We start from the raw sequence: 21,386 nt of genomic DNA, 5'->3' as shown, positions 1-21,386 counted from the left end.
CCAAATTCGATTAATATTTCAACAATGGTGTTACAAACTTTTTGTGTATTACAGAAAATACTGCTGTGCAAGTGTCTGTGTTCCCATACACAGGCAAAAGTAAGATGTGAATACCATGCTCCAAAAATCCAGACTGAGCATTAATTAGCATCCCTGATGCCATTAAGTTTCACGAAAGTCAGCACACAGAATGAGATTTATCCCCATTCAAAATTTCTTGTCTGAATTCTGTGAAGACATTGTGTGAGGTCACTGAAACTCAGTGCTTCTGATTCAAAATCAGTTTTCAAAGTTTCAAGACCAACTTCGGAGACAAGCTTTTGTTTAATGTATTTAGTAAATTTTATATTAATTCACGTTGTATCTATTGTAACAATGCACAGTATGGCATGACTTATCATTTCAAGTCATGTAGAAAAATGAAACACTCTGAACTAATTAGAGGAGCAGCTGTTTTTAACACCCATGTGTTAGACTGTGATAACAATTCTAGACTACTGAAAATAGCTGCTCCTCCAATTTACTCACAAGGTGTCTAATATTTTCTGATTCAAACTGTCAAGATGTTCCATTATAACACAAACAAGAGAAACTTTGACCAAGAAAATAAGGCAAAATGTAGCAGTTTGTAGTGGTTTAAAAATAAAATAAAATGAAATAAAGACAATATTTTGACTTCCATGTATATAACATCCATATGCCATGTCAAATAATCTCAAATGACATCAAATGTTATGTTGAACTTTTAGTGACAAATAACCAAGTAATTGAAACAAAAATTAATATATTTCACAGCTATTTTTAAAAATTTAAATCTGACATTTTCCAAATAATTTAAGTAAATTACTTGCATTTCAGAATTAGCTGTCCAACTTCGGATTTTGACAGCTTCAAGAATTTCCTCGAAAGCATGTATGGAACTCTGTTCTCTTTGAAACAGACTGAAAGTTCCTGGTCAGGAAGGGATCAAAGCACTGCTAACTGTGAGGCAGGAAAAGTGGGTTTGATTATTCACTTTCCTGGGGTGGAATTGCCCTTACTAACTAACGTTTCAGGAGATGGGGTCTGTGCATGCTGATCTAAAGGCAGAGAACTGAAATCACTTCACATTTTCTAAAAAGACATATGAGTATTTTTAAACAGCCCTGACTGACGTGCTTCATAATCCTAAGCACCTGCACATTAATTTCTACGATGACAAATCCTTCCTGTCCTAGCAAGACTTTCTTGTGTCTCTATAACAGAAAGAATAAAGCAGCTGGAACCTAAACTAGGGTATACCTTAACTTAGCAGAACCGTGAAATTAAGCACAACATACCCAAAGATGATGCCCTTGCTCTTTACTGCCTTTACACATTGTTTCATCACGAGGATGAACCAGCAAATGTGTGGTTTATTAATATCGGCGTGTTAACTATGGATCTTCCAACAGTGATCACTCAGTGTGCTAGCAGTGGTAAGCTCCACTCAGATTCAATTCAAAATGCTCTCGCTTTTGGAAAGGCCACAAACACCAAGTTTTTAGTTTTCCAGCATGGTCTATGGCAAATGAATAATAAAGTTCTGTGATTTTTCTTCTGAATGTGTTGCATGAGACACAGACAATGCTCCTTGGAGAGAGAACTGCTTATCAGACGTTTGAGGAAACATCTCAAAATCACTTAGTTAATGCCACTACTTAGAAGGCATTATCAGTTATATGGAGACAGATAATCTACACGAATCCACATCAGAAATATAATTTGAATCTGTGACTAATCTCCTAAATAATATAGAACTTTTTTCTTTTTTTTATATCTAGAGTTGTGAAAATCAGATAAGATGAACAGAGAGGGCTGCCTTTAAAATGGCATCAGCTCTGCAATGCTGTTAGACTATTTTTCAAACTGACTCACATAGAAGCTCTTGGAGTTATACTGCCAGTGGCAGCTCATGCCAGAATACGATCTTATTCCTCAGCACTTTCATGTCTCCTGACTATAGCTAACTTTCCTACACATTTTTAAGGTAGGAAAGTAGAACTCATTCCTTGTAGCCAAATTGCAAGGAAGGAAAAACATGTCAGAAGTCAGAGTCAGTGAATGGCTGTGGCTGGAAGGGACATCCAAGATGACCTGGTCCAACCCCTGCATGGCACCAAGCAGAGACAGCTGGAGAAGGCTGCTCAGGACCAGGTGCAGTCAGGTTTGCGTGGCTTTGCAGATGAGACTTCAACATCTCTCTGGGCAAACTGTTCCACAGTTTCATTACCCTCACAGTAAAAATGTGTTTTCTTATGTTCAGATGGGATTTCACATTTCAGTTTGTGCTCATCACCTCTTGTCCCCTCTCTGGGCACCACTGAGAAGGGTCTATCTCCAGCTTCTTCACTCCCTGCCCTCAGGTATCTGCACATTTATTTGTATCCCTCCTGAGCCTGCCCTTCTCCAGGCTCAGCTTGCTCAGCCTCTCCTCCTAGGAAGGATGCTCCAGGCACTTCATCATTCAGTGGCCCTCCACCAGACACGCACCAGTGTCTGCATTCAGCCAGTGTCTAAGCAGTACGAACGAGAGGGCTCTTAGCTGGCCTAAATTGGCATCATTATATTGATTTCAGGGCGAACTCAGATCTATTTAGATAGATAATGGCTCCATAATTTGACAGCAGTAAAGGCAACCACTGAGTTGGAAGGAGTAAACATGAAAACATTCTCAGTAAAGATGAGTGTTATATATCCAGTGGTAAAATTTATACTAATTAAGTAGCATCATTGAGGCTAAGAGGTAGCTGCTAAAAAAATCTCTTGATTTTCAGTTCACTTTCCTCATTATTATAAAACAAGATTTTGGGACAGAGAATCCTTATAGTTCTGGAACAGGTGTTTTGTACTTTGCAACGCAATTTCTCCCATTTTTGTTTTCCAAATTACAAATGAGTTAACTGAAACCAATTAAAGTATATTCTGTACTGTGAAAAGTAATCATGGACATACAGTTAAATGTTTAATATATTGATGCAATTCGATTTTGATTTCAAATATAATATTTCTAATGAAATGTATGCATAATATAATACCAAAGTTCATACCAAAACTTCTACAGTCCAGATCACCTTGACAGATGTTCTGGTATCATAGCATCATGTGATAAAATACATATCAGTAAAGTATTTTTTACTACTCTATCAAGCACCTGACACAGGACAGGGGGCAACGTGCTTACTGCCATGATGTTGCTCTAAAAGCCCAGCCCTATCTGAGATTAGCATAAAGCCCGTGCCAGTGCACAGCACGGCCAGATTCCCTTCTCACTTAGACAAGTACACCAGGAGTAGCATTCATTCATCTTTCTGAATTCAGGAGAGCTGGTAGAAGAACAAAAAGCACTGTTACAAAAAAATATGTTGACACATTTTAAGTGAGATCCGTGATGTTGATGAAATCCTACTTTTGCTAAATCCAAGCAGTTTTGCCTCTGAATTCCTCCTAACATGGAAGCAGGATTAAGGAAAAACCTGATTAATACAACAGACTTGCTCTCAGAGAAGATTGGTTTTTATATCCCACCCTACCTATTGCAAAAATCTGCTTCCTCAGCATGATTCACAAAAAATAAAAAAATAAAAATCCAACCATAGCAGCCTAAACCTTTTTTACTTTTAAAGTACTACAGAATGTGCCTCAGCCTTAATTACATCTCTTGAACATAACACAAGTTTCTTCTCTTCTGTAAATAAGCAAACATTCCTAACTGAAGGTGACGTTAATTTCCACTTCTGGAGAACCTAGTGTGCTACTTTAATATATACATATTTACACACATCTATGCTGTTAGATTTATTTTACAAAGAATATCATGTATGTATCTCAGGAAACAGTTCTTGAATCTTCAGGAAAAAATTGAGGAAAAACAACTATGTATTCCCAGTGGCCAATGTAAGGTTGTTAACAGAGATTCCAGGTCTGCTTTTGGTTACGATATTTTCGTTTATTCATTGCTCACATACCAAAGCACAGGCAGAAGTTCACAGTGTTCCAAGTGATACTCCCACTGCACTCGCCTTGACATATTTTGACATCTGTTACTGGTTCTTTATCAAGTTTTTACACGAGTATAATATCGGCCTGGATTTTTTCAGATCATCCCTTTCATCAAGCAATTTGGAGATGAGCCAGACATTACCAAACACATTTGGGCTGACTTTCACAAATAGTAAAACTTAGAAAAATGAAAAATCTTTTTAATGGGGTTAAAAAAAAAAAATCAAAGAGAGGCTCCACATTTTACTAATATATAACCAGTAAATAGGTTACATTTTTTAAGAAGGAAGTTATATTAAAAATCCCACTAATCTTACCAGAAGTAAGCAACAGAGACTTTAGAGAGGTTGTTCCAATAGTGCTGCATACTGCTTATTTTTCATTTTGTATCTTCCTACTTCACTTTCATTTGAATGCCCACTTTGCAAATAATCTTTTACTTCACTTCAAAATGCCATAACAATAAAAATACAGCAAACCCTTCTGACATATTTAGATTGCTGTTCATTGTTTACTTGCATTTTAATTAATTGCAACATAACCTTTTCAAGTAGATTTAAAGCTTATTAAACAAGGCAAAACGTTCAATTTCAAGATGGAAACAATTCAGTGAAAAGTAAGTTTTCATCTACAATTTAAAGCTGACCCAGTAGACTGGTGGCCATAAAGACACTTGCATTTCTTTCTCATGAAGAGAGCATACCCTAATATCTGAGCCCTCAGATGATAATCACAGTGTAGCTGGAACCTGCTCTCCACTGTACTTGTGTAAATCTGTAATACAGTCATTTATTTCGGTAGATTTCAGCTGGAATACTCTAAAAGCAACATTTGTTTTAAAATGAATGGGTAAGCATTAAAAGAACTTGCAATTTAGCACTCTCCAGACTAGACACGCACTGTACACTACTAAGTAGTGCATTGTCAGTTAATTCATTCAAATGATTCTTTTCCTCTTTTTTGTTTAGACATTAGAATGAAAATCTAGTGACTGCTGCTTAGCACCCTTTCAGAATGAAGTCTATGCATGTGCATCAATTAAACAGCCCCGATTACAAGAATATTAATATTTATTAAGGAAAAAAGGGAGTATCTACTTGCTATTTATTCTTGTAGCTGCGTAACTTCTTGTAACTTAGGTAGTGACCATTTTGATTCACAACAGTTTTCACGTGGTGAGTTCCTATAAGAAAAAAAAAAGAAGAAGAATTTTTAATTATGTATGATTAAAGAGGCCCCATTAAAAGCAAGTAGGTCAGCACTTCCTTTGAAAAGACTGCTTTGAATGAAGTCATTACAGTAATGCTTGTGCTCCAAGCTGCCTACTTTTTAATTTACACATTCTACTCTTAACATAGGCCCAGCCAAACCAGTTAACATTAAAATGCTCAAAGAGAAATGAAAATAACTTAAAAATGAAAAGACGAGCAAAGTTATGTCTCCAAAATGTGAGTTTTCTGCTGTCAATCAGCTAACACAATCATACCATTTTATGAAAGTTTGACAATCTCATAAAATCAAATTGATACTAGACCTATCCTGATATCTTGGCACTTGCCATGAATCACAATGGATAGAAGTTATTATAATGGACATTTGAGACTGAAAGGTAAATTTTATTGATAACCTTTTAGTGGTGTAATAGAAATAAAAAAAAAATTAAAAAAAAAACTTGCTATAAACAAATGCGCCAATGGGACAATTTAGAATGAAACTACCTGACTGAGTAAAGGGAAGAAGAGGAACCATCCTGTATCTTACTGAAAGTTCTCCAGCAGTTAATTTACAGAAACTGTATATTTACAGAAACTACCATCTATACTCTCCAGCATTATTTAATATCAGTACCAGCAGAATATCAAAGAAGTGCCAAACATCACACTACTTCCTCTTCACTCGGGCTTGTAAGCAGGTAGGAAAGAAGGAGATCACGAAGCTCAAGGAAAAAAATAATTATATATATATATAAAGAATCTCTCTTACATCAGCTTCACCTTGAGCTCAGTAAAGCACAACTTTATTTTTTTTAATCCAGCTTTGATGCAATAACTGTTGAATTAAAAGTGTAAAAAAAAAAAGGGGGGGGCTGCACCTGTGCATGCTCGTGACCAGCCGTTCAGAAAGGAGACACGCTCACGCACAGCCGCCCACCAACAGCCCACCCGGACACTACGCCGAGCTGGGTAACCCAGCCAGGCCGTACAGACAGAGGGAAGAAATACAGCAGTGCTCCTAAGCTGAATAAATAATGGGTAGGGACTAAAAAGTCACTGTCGTGAAGAGAAACCCCAAATTCAAACTTAGAGAAACAAGTACACCCCCTGCAAAAATTTCCAAATTAACATTTTTGCATTGAGAATAATCTTTTGTCAAAACCAGAACTTGTCATGCAAACACGTTCCTACAAGAGCTTTGTTTTCCAAACAGAAGCTGCAAAAGTGTTCTGATGAACTCGAGATGATCCAATTTAACCTTTCTGGAGCAGAATACCAAAATAACTTTCAATTTAAATGTTTTCTATCCTCTAACAAACTCAAAATCGAACTTTTGGATTATAACAGAATGAAAGGCTCAACTGACCATTTTTTAAACAGTGATTTTGGAAGAAATTCTGTAGTCTTTGTTTCAACCCAAAAGAAAAAAAAAAAAAATCCTCTGGAACTGAAATCCCCCAGTTTGACCAGCTGCAGTTTCCAGGCAACCAAATCCCTCTCCGAAGGAGGATGCTTAAAGCAGGCTGTGGCTTGAACACAACTTCCCCAGAGAAATGCAGTGTACTTAGCACACTTGTTTGGAGAAAAAAGAGGCATATGGGAATGGGAAGGTGTCTTGAGCAGCCACAGGGAGATTTTGGACAGCTCTGACACTGCACATACAGATGGAATTGAAAGAAAATACAGAAATCTCCCTATCAAACTAAGCCAGTCGGTAAATAATGAAGCCTGTTCATTTATTGTCTAGCACGATTTAATCTTATTGCTTGTGCGTGGTACAGCCAGCCAGCTCCAGTCACCCACATCCAGCGCTAGGCATGATCCAGGACAAGAAAACATCTCAGAGGGGAAGAAGAGGACACATCAGAAATGTTTTTATTCAGTATTTTTAGAATAAAGACGTTAACGACAGTAACAATACCTAAAAGCCTTGTATTAAGGACATTCTAGCGGAGAACACTGTTGCTTTGTACAGCACCCCTAGGGGGAAACTGTCTTCTGAAAGGCTTTTAAACAATATTTATAGGCCCAGTAACAATAATATTTCAAAGCCTTTGAAAACCAGCCTTATTGCACTTGGCTAGTCTCCTTCATTATTTTCCCTTTGTGCATAGCATAATGACCTTCTATCAGGTTCCCCACAAAAAAACTGTTTCAAAATAAGCTGGAAAATCAGGCACTTCAAAGTTAAGAAATGCCTAAAATAGGTTGCCCTTAGAACCTTAATTTTACCCCATTTTTATGTCTACAGTCCTCAATTGTATGGTATTATCAATGTGGTTTGGGCTGTACTGTGAAAATCAAAGCAAATGTGTAATAAACTCCACCAAGAATGCCAAGGATCTGTATGTCACACAGTTCTGAATTGCTTTTCATAAGCATGGAAAGAGGAATAATTTCATTTCAGAATTACTCACTGCCAAATTTCTACATTCTGCATCAGAATGTTTAAAACTCCTACAATAATTTTTAAGATCAAAAAGTAAGCTATTCTTCATTGGTCCTCAGAAGCTGCTCTGATAGTTATTAAAACTTTTTTTTTTTTTTTTTTTAAAAAAAGGAAAAGAGGACAGAAACAAGTCTGGAAAATGTCAATAAAATGCTTCATCTAGCCAATATATACACAACTTAAATGGTGTGACTAACCTGGCAGTACTCAGCCTGCTTAGTTACACGCAGCGACACTGTTCTGTCTGTAAATCAGAGGAACAGATCTAGCCTTGGATATTCAGCCTCCAGAAAGGAAGCACCCCTGTATCTGACTAATATAACAGTAACTTGCTTTTGTATTTATTTTTTCATTAAATTTCAATGAGAAAAACAATAGGAATCAAGAAAACATTAAAAGTCTAATAAATTTGTCCACTGAAGTGATATAGTGGGATACATGACTGAGAAATTGTTTCTTCAGGTAGCAAGAATATCTCAACATAAAAGCCTGCTTTCTAGCTATTCTCAGCTATAAACATGCCTGAATACGGCCAAAGACACACCGCTGCTGCTTTCCCAATATGCAGCTTCTTATTCCTCTTACCAGCTCAGCCTGTGCCTGGCTCACACGAGTACTTCACTGATTTACACATAGAAACTTTGGGCAGAGATGAACTAGGCCTGTATTGTTTAGATAGAATCTGCCCTCTGGATATCATAAATGTTTATCCGGAGAAAATATTTCTAGTGTTTTATTTTCTTCAGAACACACAATACCTGGAGGCACGTACAACCTGGAAACACAGAACCCAACAGTCAGTGTCCTACAGAAAGCAGGTATTTGTTCAATATGCCATTCCGAAGGGACAAATTCTTTAGCCACTTAAAACCATTTTTTCCTCCAGAATAAATTGTTTGCTTTTTAGTGTCTAGCATTGATTTACAGCCCTTACGATGAGAAGTGATCCAGACCGTGAGCATGAGAGCAATTATTTTCTGATGATGCTGTGCCCTTCCCAGACTGGATGGAATAAGAACAGCTCTGTTTGCACATCACTGTTATAAATGCAAAGATTTCCAATGCACTTACATGTTTTATGCTGCAAAAACATCTCCTAAGCTTAAGTGATAAATACAGATGGGTATCACTTGAGAGCATCATAAATTATATCAGATTTGTAAATGTGGCAGGGTTTCATCCTTTCATAGTCAAGTACTTGCGGCATATAATTGGATTATTAAAAGATGTGAAATACTTTTTTCTCACTTCATGATACAGTTTACTCACAGCTTGTAAATCCCGTGGAGCAGCAGTACAGCAAGGACCATGTAAGTACAGTAAGGAAACACAAGGATTGTTGCCCTAAGCACTCAGAACATGGATTTGGCACTGGTGGAGACAGCCTCTCACGACCCACCAGGCTGACTAGCAAAGCTCCAGCCCAAACCAGTGTTCGGCACACTCCTGTGTAGAACAGGCAGGCAGCACAGAGGAAAAACTTATGCCTGATGAGCTGTGAGTGCCTATGCCCTGTCCCAGGTGCAGTGCAGGGAGCTCCACTTGCACAGCATCAGTGTTATCTCTAATCAGGAAAGCTGTCAAAACATTCCTGTCTAAACTAGGGAAGGGTCTGGATGCCCCAGATACTGGAGCTCACCAGACTCATGTTGTCTTAAATCAGATGATAATCCGACTTCTACGTGTACAGTATTTAATGTTTCTCTTCTTTCTCCTTGAATATTTTTGCTATCAACAGTGTCCCTCTTTTTTTCCCCCCCATCCCATCTCCCATTTAGAAAACTAACTTTTTGACAATTGCCCTCTGGAACCAGGAATTTGTACTTATCAATGCATTACAATAATTACAATAATATTTCCACACGTGTTCAGAAAGTAAGGAAAGTTGAATATGGTTTTAGGAAGCAGCAAACCCATTTTTCGTTCTTTCACTGCTGTTTTAGGAAAGAAACTATCAAGGACAGCCAATCTCGCAGAGGAACAGAACGTTATTTCCTATAAGCATCAGTTAATGAATGCTCTATTTTAGGTGTTACGACTTTCCATCAGGAGACAGAAAATTGTATATAATGTAATATAATGGAGTTCAAAAAAATAGTCTGGTACTGCTAGCCTCGGGTTTCCTAACAAACCAAATACAAGCTATTGGGAAGCTATTCTCAGGATAGATATATTACACTTCATTTCAGATATGAAAATTCCAAGACATTTGAGGGAAATGTGTAATTTCCCTCAAACAATAAATACAGAATGTAGCACTACCAAACATTACCATTTGGTCTATAAGAGAATAAATTTGTGTAATATAGCATCTGATTTTTCATCTTTGAGATTAAATGCATCTATAAAGTGTATCCTAATGAGGATTCTAGCCTGGGAGAACACCTAACTTAGCCCTTCAAATCAGAAGTTGATATCTTTCATTATCAGAAGGTTTACTTACAGGTTTTTACACAATGAGTTTGGAAACTAATTATGTCACACACAGAGAACAGAATTTATCTGAAAACAATCAAGTAATAACACAGTTCAGCAGAACCAACCCCATTTTTTCAGATGAACAGCTTTCCTTGTCACATTAAAAAAAAAAGAAGTCTGAAAATAGTCATTCTTTTCAAAAATTTCAAATGGGAGCTGCCAACTAAGGAAAATACAAAGTATAATGAGCAAGTGAAACCAAGTTTCCTGTCAGTGTGCATGTCCCATTCTTCACTGGATTCAGACTCAGAAAACCAAGTTCCGTGACACTCAGCAGTAGCAAAGCCTGCTTTCCTACAGAAATATGTTTTTTGTTAAATCTCCTTCTAGTCAATTGGAGCTTTTTTTCTGCAATGGGGATGTTTACAAATTTTCTTTGTTTTGTGGTTCCCTCCTGTGTGAGTGTATTCAGCAACCTTCATCCTTAGGTGGGACCCCGGTGAGGCCACTTAATTTTTTTTTTCTCCCGTCCCCAAATGTGTCAATATTTGATTATACTGGGTAACTCTATCCAGTTTGCTGAAATCAATCAACATGATCAAAAGTTAACAGAAGGACAGAGTGAAACACACACACGTGCAGTGTACAGCTCCAAGAACCTAAGGCCAACTAAGGATTGCCATCCCGAGGCACCGATGCCGATGTGCGGTGCTGTTGTGGGCAGAGCTGCGACCCCACAAGCACCAGAGCCAGGCCACCACCAACAGCACCAGGGAGAGCTCCAGGCCCTGAGCTCGCTCAGAGGAGCCGGGCAAAAACATACAACTGAGCCAGTGCCTTGTCTGGGGTGGATTTCAGAGGCCTCGGGTAGCCTTTGCTACAACCCTTGGACACTAGGCTCAGGAGCATATCTTCCTGAGAGGAATCCATGGCAGCTAGCACTGGAAAATCAGAATCGTTGTAAGTAATCGATTTATCTGTGTATTTCAAATGAATCATACCAGCATGATTTTATTTCAAGCAAATGCAAACAAGTATGAAGTTCAACAAGGCCAAGTGCCGGGTCCTGCACCTGGGGCGCAATAACCCCAAGCAGAGCTACAGGCTGGGAGAGGAATGGTTGGAGAGCTGCCAGGCAGAGAAGGACCTGGGAGTGATGGTGGACAGTCGGCTGAATATGAGCCAGCAGTGTGCTCAGGTGGCCAAGAAGGCCAACGGCATCCTGGCTTGTATCAGAAACACTGTGACCAGCAGGGCTAGGGAGGTGATCGTCCCCCTGTACTCGGCTCTGGTGAGGCCGCACCTCGAGTACTGTGTTCAGTTTTGGGCCCCTCGCTACAAGAAGGACATCGAGGTGCTTGAGCGGGTCTAAAGAAGGGCGACGAAGCTGGTGAGGGGCCTGGAGAGCAAGTCCTATGAGGAGCGGCTGAAGGAGCTGGGCTTGTTCAGCCTAGAGAAGAGGAGGCTCAGGGGTGACCTTATTGCTCTGTATAAGTACATTAAGGGAGGCTGTAGCGAGGTGGGGGTTGGCCTGTTCTCCCATGTGCCTGGTGACAGGACGAGGGGGAATGGGCTAAAGTTACGCCAGGGGAGTTTTAGGTTAGATGTTAGGAAGAATTTCTTTACTGAAAGGGTTGTTAGGCACTGGAACGGGCTGCCCAGGGAGGTGGTGGAGTCACCATCCCTGGAAGTCTTCAAAAGATGTTTAGATGTAGAGCTTAGGGATATGGTTTAGTGGGGACTGTTAGTGTTAGGTTAGAGGTTGGACTCGATGATCTTGAGGTCTCTTCCAACCTAGAAATTCTGTGATTCTGTGAAGTACTATATATCCATAAAAAGAGGACTGGAAGCCGGCTCATCTAGCCTGTCTCATTCACTACTACCAGGAGCTCAAGTTTCATGCGAAGGAACCCAGCATTTGGTTGAAGTAGCAAGCATGGAAGAAGTACTGATTTTCCTGCTCCTCCACACCTTGCCTATGCCATGCTTTTGGTAGATTTTCTCATGCAATAAAAGTGTTTATAAACAAAAACAAAAGAACTGAAAACCCAGAAACATGAAAAGCCACAAAATTTTAGACCCCTCTTAATTAAGGCAAATAATAGCAATATATGTTGGTGTACTGACTTACATGCGAGCACCAACAAAATTAAAGAAAACAAGCATTTGTAATAACACAGTGGTCTGAAATGTCAGACCATAATTCTAAATTAATTTTCATGGCAGTCTGAGTTATATAAGCACATGGCAATATCCATCATCTTCTGAAGTCACAGACAGCAGTTTTGAAAAAAATGAATGAAACATGAATGATATACGCATAATTCTGAGCCATATTCTGTCATCCACTACACTGTAAATCAGCTTGAGAGCTAACTCAACTGACTCTTGCAGCCTTTCTTTTCAATAGGAAAATCCTCCAGGGCACACTTCTTCCGTAGCAGTACACGTTCCATTTTTTCAGCTGGCTTTCAAAATTATCTTTGTGCTGACAAAAAGGAATAAAGGTTTCCTTAAATGCAGGAGTCACTGTCTTTAAGGGCAGCCAAGCATAGGACCACCAGTTGGGTGAATGTAATGACATGTTTAGAGACTAGGGAAACTCTCAACAGCACACGTACAAAAAGGAATACATTATATATCCCAGGGCTGGAATATATTTTAGATGAAAATGAAGCTTATCCTATTGTCTTAGCTGGTCACAGGAACTTTGCAGGAAAGGTGATGGATAATTGAAACCTGGAACCTTTCTGTTCATAGCCCAGCATTTCTGCCTTTATCCAGTGGACATATTTCTGCAACCTGAGCCATGATGAAGTTACATGATTTAGACTGATCTTTTTCAAGTATCAGGTCACTGTAAGTTTTATGTGCAATCTTACAAACCAAACAACGCTGCCACTTTTTAGGCAAAACTTTCAACCTCTTTCAAGGCCCCATATACCATTGTTTGGAAATAATGAACAATGATTCAACACAAATCAGTGTCATCTATATTTCCAGATGATTAACACTGCAATGAGCTATCAGGAAACTAAGTTGCTCACAAGTGCCCAGAGACACAGTCTGTTGTTTAAGTTCTGGAATTACTCCCATTCACCCAAAACCAAGCAAGTCTTCCACCAGCAAGATCAGAAAATGGGGAGTTAATACCACTGATGCTTCCAGCAACTGAAATAATTCAATTACGTTTTTGAGAGCTTAAAAACAGCACATAATTTCCACAGAAATAAAAACCAGATTAGCTGAGACATGCCCATCAAATGCTAGACAGTTCTGTATGCACTAGTGGATAAAGCGAGGTCATTTCTGCAGGTCAGTGATCTACTCTGGCTTGGCTCCTTTTCTTCCAGACACTTGGCAAAATGTATTTTTAAAGGATTTTCCATGCGGTTATTTTTAAGACAAACAAGTCATTTCAGACTCTGTATGGAGGTTACAAATAATTCTCTGGAATAAAGCCTCTAGACTTCGCTTCTGTTTCTGTGCAGAAAACACTATTTTCACTTCAGAAAGGGTGATTAAATTCTTAATTACCCAACTTGCACATAAACGTGTCTTTCAGTAGAAGTAAATGCGCTTTTTATAGACAGAGGTTAAAGCCCAGTCTCAAAATATGTCCCTTGGTGTCTATTCAGTAACTACCAAGCTGCTAAAAACTTGGAGAAGTGCACACACGTACTCCTACAATGTCAGAGGCTCCCTCTGGATGCTCAGTGAGGTGCAGCACACCTCTGCCTTTGCAAGCAAGCGGGGAACATCAGCACGCTGCAGTCAGGCTGCAGCAGCAGGCACTGCTCCCAGCAACGATGGGAGAGCTCTGCTAGCAGGAGAGGCATGTTTATGTGCACTGTAAAGATAACACTTAAAATAGTTTTGATTCCACTTGGGAAAACAATTTTAGGGAGTGTGAATGCAATTGTGCTCTGTATCATTCTAATTATATTGTGGCACATCTCATAAAAGGAGCTCAAAAAAAAAAAAAGGATTTGCATGTTGTGTAGTTCATTGGCGCAGTATTTACTGTCAAATACAGTAAATATTCCCATATTCCCATACATTTAAGACCATTATATCCACAAATGTTGGATATGTGAGAAAAATGCTCGCATGCTATCCTGTTAGAACTTCAATAAAGCCAAATCTATGACTAATAATAAAGTGTAATGGTTAAAGATGGTTACATCTTTAATAATAGATATTAGTCAAAGTGTCACCAAGTGTGGCTTCTATAATTTAGTATCTCATTCAAAGATCTATTTTTCAGTGCAGCTAATGTCAAGTGCTCAAAACCTCTACAAAGATAACACACTGATTTTATCCTGTGCATAAGGGCAGCACGGGAAAGAAATCAAGATGAGTAATTCCTCCTTAGCAGCTTGTAACAGAATGGTATACAAGCCAAAATTTTAAATGGATTTTAAAAAGCATTCAGACATGCATAAGGGAAAAAAAATAAACCTAAAAACAAATAATACAGATAAAATGTTTGATTCAGGAAGTCCTTGAGGGGCTGCACATTAATAGGAATGTGTGCCAGGGAAGGATGATCTCATGCAGTATTTCTATAAGCATTGTATGTGTATAATACCAGGCTCGTGAATGCCTCAATGAAGGTCTCTACTTCTCCCTGCCATGAGCAGCTTACCTGCAACCTACCAACCACACTCCACACCGCCATCAGACCCCTTCAGAAAAAGGGCAGGACACAGAGCCAGGGCATGGCCGAGGCTGGAGGTGCCTCTGAGCCCACCTGCTCCAACCTTGGCTCCAGCAGGGCCTCCAGGAGCAGAGCCTCAGCACCACGTCCAGGACACAACCCGTGGGGACAGCATCCAAGGGCTTGCTGAGGCCCAGGCAGACAGTACCCGCTGTGCAAGGACATCAGGAAAAGGGGAAGTCTGAGAAATATCAGAAGTCCTGGTGGGAAATGACTTACTTGTACTGTTCGTACAACAGAGACAAAGCTTCCCTGAGAGCTGCCATAAAACATCTTGGGTTTAGGAGGCCCAGATGTCTATCCATGCATGTTCCCTCCTGGTTGCTGCCACCTGCAGCCTCCTGCTTCGCCACAGACATGCCCTGCACCGAGCAGCAGCAGCCCTCCCGAGGAAAGGCTCAGAGGTATTTGCCCTTACTTGGTTTCCTGCCTCGCCCTTTAGCCAGGTAGATTTCACCGCTCGTATTTTCCTAACGGTGATGTTAGTTACAATCCATTACCTCGTTTACGTGAGAGATGTGAGTTCTACTGAAATCAATGCAGTTTTGTACAGCTACCGAGGTCTCATAAAGAATGCAAGAAACACGCTACAGGATGAGGTCACCAGAGCCCTGTGCTGCAAATATCCTCTGCAAAGCACTCACAGGAGGAACAGCCTTTAGCTAATACTAGGCTAATATTACACATCCAAAGACTTGGGTCCTCAAAAATAACAGCTAAATAATAATATTAACAAACAAGATAATTGCAACGAGCAAAGGTAGAAAGATACATTTTAAGAAGTATGTTTTAATAGGTTATAAAAGTATATTTACTAGAATCCTTCATGGAACTGCACGGACAGGACAAAAGGTGGTAAATTGAGATTTAAAAGGAAAAAACGTTCCTGAGTCAGCATAGAAATGTGTGAGTACATACAAATGCCTACTGAGAGAAGCAAATGACTAGGGGACACTAAATCCAAGTAGAAACAGGAGCAAATACTTCCTATGTGTAAGACTATAAAAGAGACAAAAGACCTTATGAAACAAAACTGTAGTGCATGTGAAAGCTAGGAAGAAAAGCTAAAAATGACCCTGGGAGAACTGCCCACCATACAGATGAAAATAATAAGAGTAAAAAGAGATAGATCAGTGCCTGGAGAGTAGAGATAAGCAACATCATAAAACAAATTATTTGCTTTGAGGAAGGGAGGGCGGCTCTTTCTGTTGTCCCTGCAGTACTGCCTCACAGAGACTGCAGCTAACTCTGCAGAACATATTCCTGAGCCTTTGCCCATTTGAGAAAGAAATAAACTTCTTGTAAAACATACTGCAGGCCCGCCTCTATGTACCCGCATAGGCATCTTTACCGCCAGGATGTAAAATTCCTTCTATATGTGACTGGACAAAGTTTTCTTCTATTTCACTTCCCATCAACATGCAGGAAGGAGAATACAGTAGCAGCAAGAGTTGACTCAAAAAGAGTTGGGAATTAGCCATAAAAGAAAAAAAAAATCAAAAAACAAACAAAAGAAATCACAAAGAAAGAGCAAGAGATGGTCAAGGATTGCGAAAAGGGAGGTGGAACACTGCATTTTTCTTCAGTGGTAATGAGGGAAATAAAAAATGAAGAAAAAAGCTTCTTCCAAAAATTAACAGTTAAGCACAACTCTAACATGAGAGAAAATTACTGCAAAAAGCTGAGGTGGAAGAGATGCTATCCAATAATGGTTCACTCCACATTAAAAGGAGACAGGAAAGATGATGAAAAAAAAAAAAAAAAACAAACAAACAAAAAAAAACTAAGTCTCTAGGAAAGGCTCTTACTGTGGAAAATTAGAGAACTTAGAGAAATATGTATTGAGAAAAATTAATCAGTGATTTTTTCCAGATGAAAATTGATTTCTCAAGTTCGATAATAATGGCATGACAAAGGAAATACATATGAATGAAAGGAAAAAATATTGTGCCTGCAAATCTGAACAGTGATTAAAGGCAAAGCACAGAATTAGAAAAATATATTTCATGATTATTGACGAAAAAAAAATATTTTAAACTATCTTGCCACCTTCATGATGTCATAACATTCATCAATAAATTTTAGAACATGGGGAAGTCGCAGAAAGTTATATTGGGATATTTACTGAAAATAATACAAGATGGAAAGAAAACGTTTTGTCTAACAGATGATGATGTATAAGGACAATGATGTAAAAACAAAGAAACAATGTCCAGTTATTTTAAAGGGTAAATAGTCCCTTAAATAAATTCTGTGGCATTATCAACTACATCAAAGTTAATCTGAAAAATTTTCTGTTCCTATAATAAAATGGCACTTGGCCTGCCTCGCATGTTCAAACTTTCTGCTAAAGAAATGAGGTTCAGGATCCAGCAGTGTGGCAAGAGAAAAGAATGCCCTAAGAGCTTCCTGCAAAACTCGGCCAGGCAGAACACCACAACAAGCTGTGTTTTGTGGGAGTTTCAACCGTAATTATGTCTTCAGCTTTATGTTAAGCAGTACTTTAAAAATACTTAATGTGACAGAAATACTTTAAAAAGAATTTTTAATACTTTTTTTTTTTTTATCTTTACAAGCGAAATAAATAAAGATTGTGGCTGCTGCAATGAAGGTAAATATGAATGTGTTAAGAATACATATTGCAAGGCAGCACACTTCTCATCCTGAGTGTGTGTATATACACAGACACACACAGTGGTTCCTACCTGGGACTGGGTGAGGGCAGGAAGAGGACAAGGAGCTCTAATTGGCCTTTTTATTCTATATCCAGATAGATTTTTTATTTTATGTATGGAGTGAATAAAAAGAAAAGAATAAGTACATATCATATTAGAAGAACCCCAAATTAATGTAGTATTTGCATTTTAGTTATTTTCTGTTGGCATATCACTATGCTACATTCCTCTTTGTCTTCACCTCAAGATACTCTCAGGGGCTTGTTAGGTAACTGAATTGAAAAAACCTTCGAAGTTGTATTGTCTGTAGAAAATTATAACAGCAAATATCCCTACGTTAAAGGAAACGGAAAATACAGAGCACGAGTGATTACTAGACAGTGACTTTTTTTTTTTTTTTTTTAATTTGCTAGAAAGCAACGAAGGGTTTGTAGCTACAGAAACATGCACCTCTGCTATGACCAGCCTGCTTGCTTTCATTCCTCAAGCGCTGCTCCCAAGACACGAGCTCGGCGGCTCCCCAGTGAACGTCCCACCCACAGCAGCAGCAGCGAGCACCACGCGGCCGCTCTGCCGTGGCTTCCACTCACCCTGCCGGGGACGCATCCATCACTGCTCCGATGGATGTGGCTCTCGCTGGAATGCAGGGCAGTCGCTCATGTTTCATCCTGGTAATTTCGCTTCATTAGCTTCCATTTCCAAGGCGCATACATTTTTTTCCCCGCTGTACAGATGTTCATAACGACACGGGCAATATATCACCCTGAGATTAACAGCGCTTCATTGTTCCTGCCACCCAGCCCTCCTATGTGATAATGAAACCTTATGAAACCACTGGTGTATCCAGATAAAACTTACAGCTAGGTTTAAAAGGCATAGAGAGTAGACTAAAAAAAAGATATTAAATAAAAATCTTCCTTTTTTGTGTCCAAAAATGGGGGTAACTAACTCAAACGGAATTGACTGATTTACCAACTGTTCTTTAGGTACATGAAATCACTGGATTCTTTGTTTTAACCCTAAATTTAATATGGTACTGCCCATAAAAACAATGAATAAACAGTGCTTTTGTGACTTTACCATGAGAGGCTCTGGAATTTGCTTGCACTCTTATTCCAGGGCCAGGCCATTAGTCCTGTCTGGCGGCAAGATGAAAAACGTGGGTCTGCAACTCAGGGTTCCCCAGCAAGGGAGGGACAACCTGTGGGCTCCCACGGGGAGGGCCCAACTCACCCTTTCAGCACACAAACCATTGCTTCACAGCCTACAGCACTAAAGCTCCACGTAGCACTGCCCTTCTGAGGCACCAGATGCTCTTTCTCTCCTCAAAATAAAACAGCAATTTAGAACAAAAATACAGACATACAAGCAGACACGTTCAGGCAGTCATATTCACACATTCCAATAAGCCCTGTGGGTCTCTGTGCTGGAAGCCAACCAAGTACAGATTTATTCCTCCAGTTCAGCCCATTAGGTTTTGACTCCAATGTTTCCTTCACTGGAAATGCCAATGCCCCTACTGGCTTCAGTCAGGAATAAAAGAAGGGCCCAGCAATGGAATAGCCTTATGCTTAGATACAATATCTCCATCCCAAGGCAAAACTGGTTGCTGAGATTGCAGTGTTTATAGGATTGCATACTTGCATGTATCTGGCCACACGCTTCCCTCACAAACCCAGTCAGACTAGAAGACAAAAGGAGCTGTAGAAGCCCAGTCTTTTCAGCAGTTGTGCACTGCTGAGAAGGACTTCTACACCAAAGCCTTCCACCAGCCTCCTGCCTTCAGCCATACAAATGCCAGTAAGGGCACCCCGAAGGCTTGGGTGGGATGCCTGAGGGCTGATACGATCGTGTCAGAAGACCACAGATCAGGGTGATACAGTTAATTTGTTGTATAGAGCTGTCAGAATAAATTTTTGCTGTAGAATAACTAAAACAATCTGCCCATACTTTCCTTTTTATCAGAAGTTCAGAGGTAAATGTTTTTAGCAGGATACACACGCCACCTATCTTTATAATCACACAGACACCCTTACCTTTTTTCCTTTTTTTCCCCACATGTAGAATTATCTTCTGACCCTTTTCATCCCTGGCACAATGACAAAAGAGCAATCCTTTTATATTAAGAGGTTATTTATTGAAGCAAAACATACCTGAATAGCTTAAATCAGATTAGGAAAGGAAACACTATCTCATGCTAAAGCACCTGGTAGAGCGCCGGGAGATCTGCATCACATCTTGGCGCTGCAGCACACGATGCACGACGGGCAGCTGGTGCTCCCAGCACAGCACACAGCACCCCACATTGCCAGCACCCACAAGGGTTTTCTCCACAAGCCTGGGCTGCTTTTTGTACACCAGTGCAGCTGCACATTGGTGCACGTTGTTGCTTTAACGACTCACAGCCTCGTTAGTTGTGGGCTGGCTCAGGTCGCACGGCAATCTGACCATGGAGAACTGCCAAGCAAAAAAAATTCGGGGTTTGATCCCTGTGCCTTTACATCACATCATAGAAATACTAATGTGAGCACACAGCCAGGCTCATCCATTTCACTATTTGTATTAAAATTTTACAACTAGGTAATCTGACAGGTATTTATTTCATTTTTTTGCATGGTATGTGGCTTTTGGAAACATGCCGGCTTGGTTTGCCCCGTACTGATTTTTGGTACAGAAAAAACACTTCAAGACAGTGAAAGCCAGCAGAGATCACCCCAACACTTGGCTTTCCATTGCAGCCATGGTCAGCAGCTGGCACCTCGTAGTGGCGTGCAAGCACCACCATGCTGCCTAAAAAGATAGGACATCTCTGGGGCCAGGCTGGGCATGAACGAAAGGCATTAAATCTAAGCAATAAGCTATAAATCTTAGCAATCAGCTACACATTCTTAGAGTGCTTGTGCTCTCCTACTGGCATAAAGATCCACCTGCAGGCTGCCAGCTTCTGCACCAGCTGTAGGGGATAGCTGCTTTCCAGGTACTCCTTGGGCTGCTCATTTTCTCTTACAAGTGCTCCTGGCTGCAGCTGCGCTGCTTCAGCCGCAGGGCGCTGAGCGTGGGCCCACCCTCGCTGCAGGTTTTCCAGCTTCACCAGGTGAATGTCCTTCACTGAAATACTTCTGTATCGCCTCGGTGCCTGGAACAACTCCATGCTAAAATTACTGGCAAATAACTAAGGTGCTGAGAGTGAGAAACCCAGGGAGCCAGGACTTGCGTGACCACAAGGACCTTCAGACAACTCTTTGCTGAGCCTCTGGGTCTGACCTCCAGGACTCCCCTTTCCACAGAAACGAAAGTGCTTTACAAACAAGGTAACCACCCTCCCCAGCCTCTTCCCACCAATTTCTTCCCACCTGAAATTCCAAACTATTAAAATTAATTTCTGATGCTGCATGTTACCAGTTATTAATCAACCTGCATATTAACTGATTATCAGAATTTATATTTGGCTTCTATTTAATTAAAAAATGAACTGAAATTGACTTGTAATTCAGTGCATACTACTCATTAACAGCTAGGGCTATCAATGTGACTGAACACTATCATATATGGATATTCTTAGGAAAAAAAATCTAATTTTGATGAGCAGTTTTCTATTTTATGAAATCAAAACAGCAGCAGATCAGCACAGAGGTTGCACAAACCATGAGCCGCCTGCCCCACCAGGCTGGAGGAGCCCTGTGGCAGCCAGTGGGACACAGTCCCATGGGCACAAAATCTGGGACAGGCAGCTCCTACGTCCCAGGTAACACTCGCAGTACTTCACAGGCACTTTTTGGCATCAGCCGTCATAACAAGAGGGCAAACAAAAGCCTAATTTCACCCTCACAATGACTTGGATTTCAATAATTTCCAAACAATGCGTTTTAGTTTCAGGGAGAGCTCTTCTC

General features: G+C 40.0%; 1 protein-coding gene across 14 annotated transcripts in view; it reads right to left on the bottom strand.

The window, feature by feature from the left end:
• The window catches only part of LRRC7 (leucine rich repeat containing 7), a 176,666-nt gene that overhangs the window by 115,526 nt on the left and 39,754 nt on the right, over nt 1-21,386 (bottom strand). For all 14 annotated transcript variants that reach the window (XM_027462559.3, XM_072041781.1, XM_072041780.1 and 11 more), the window contains exon 2: nt 5,118-5,203. In XM_027462559.3, the coding sequence (XP_027318360.1) occupies nt 5,118 (1 nt within the window). In that variant the 5' untranslated portion in view covers nt 5,119-5,203. The remainder of the gene's footprint in view (nt 1-5,117; nt 5,204-21,386) is intronic.

This window comes from Anas platyrhynchos, chromosome 8 (genome assembly GCF_047663525.1).
Source record: "Anas platyrhynchos isolate ZD024472 breed Pekin duck chromosome 8, IASCAAS_PekinDuck_T2T, whole genome shotgun sequence".
NCBI classification, from domain to species: domain Eukaryota; kingdom Metazoa; phylum Chordata; class Aves; order Anseriformes; family Anatidae; genus Anas; species Anas platyrhynchos.
This window is presented reverse-complemented; position numbering and strand designations above follow the sequence as displayed.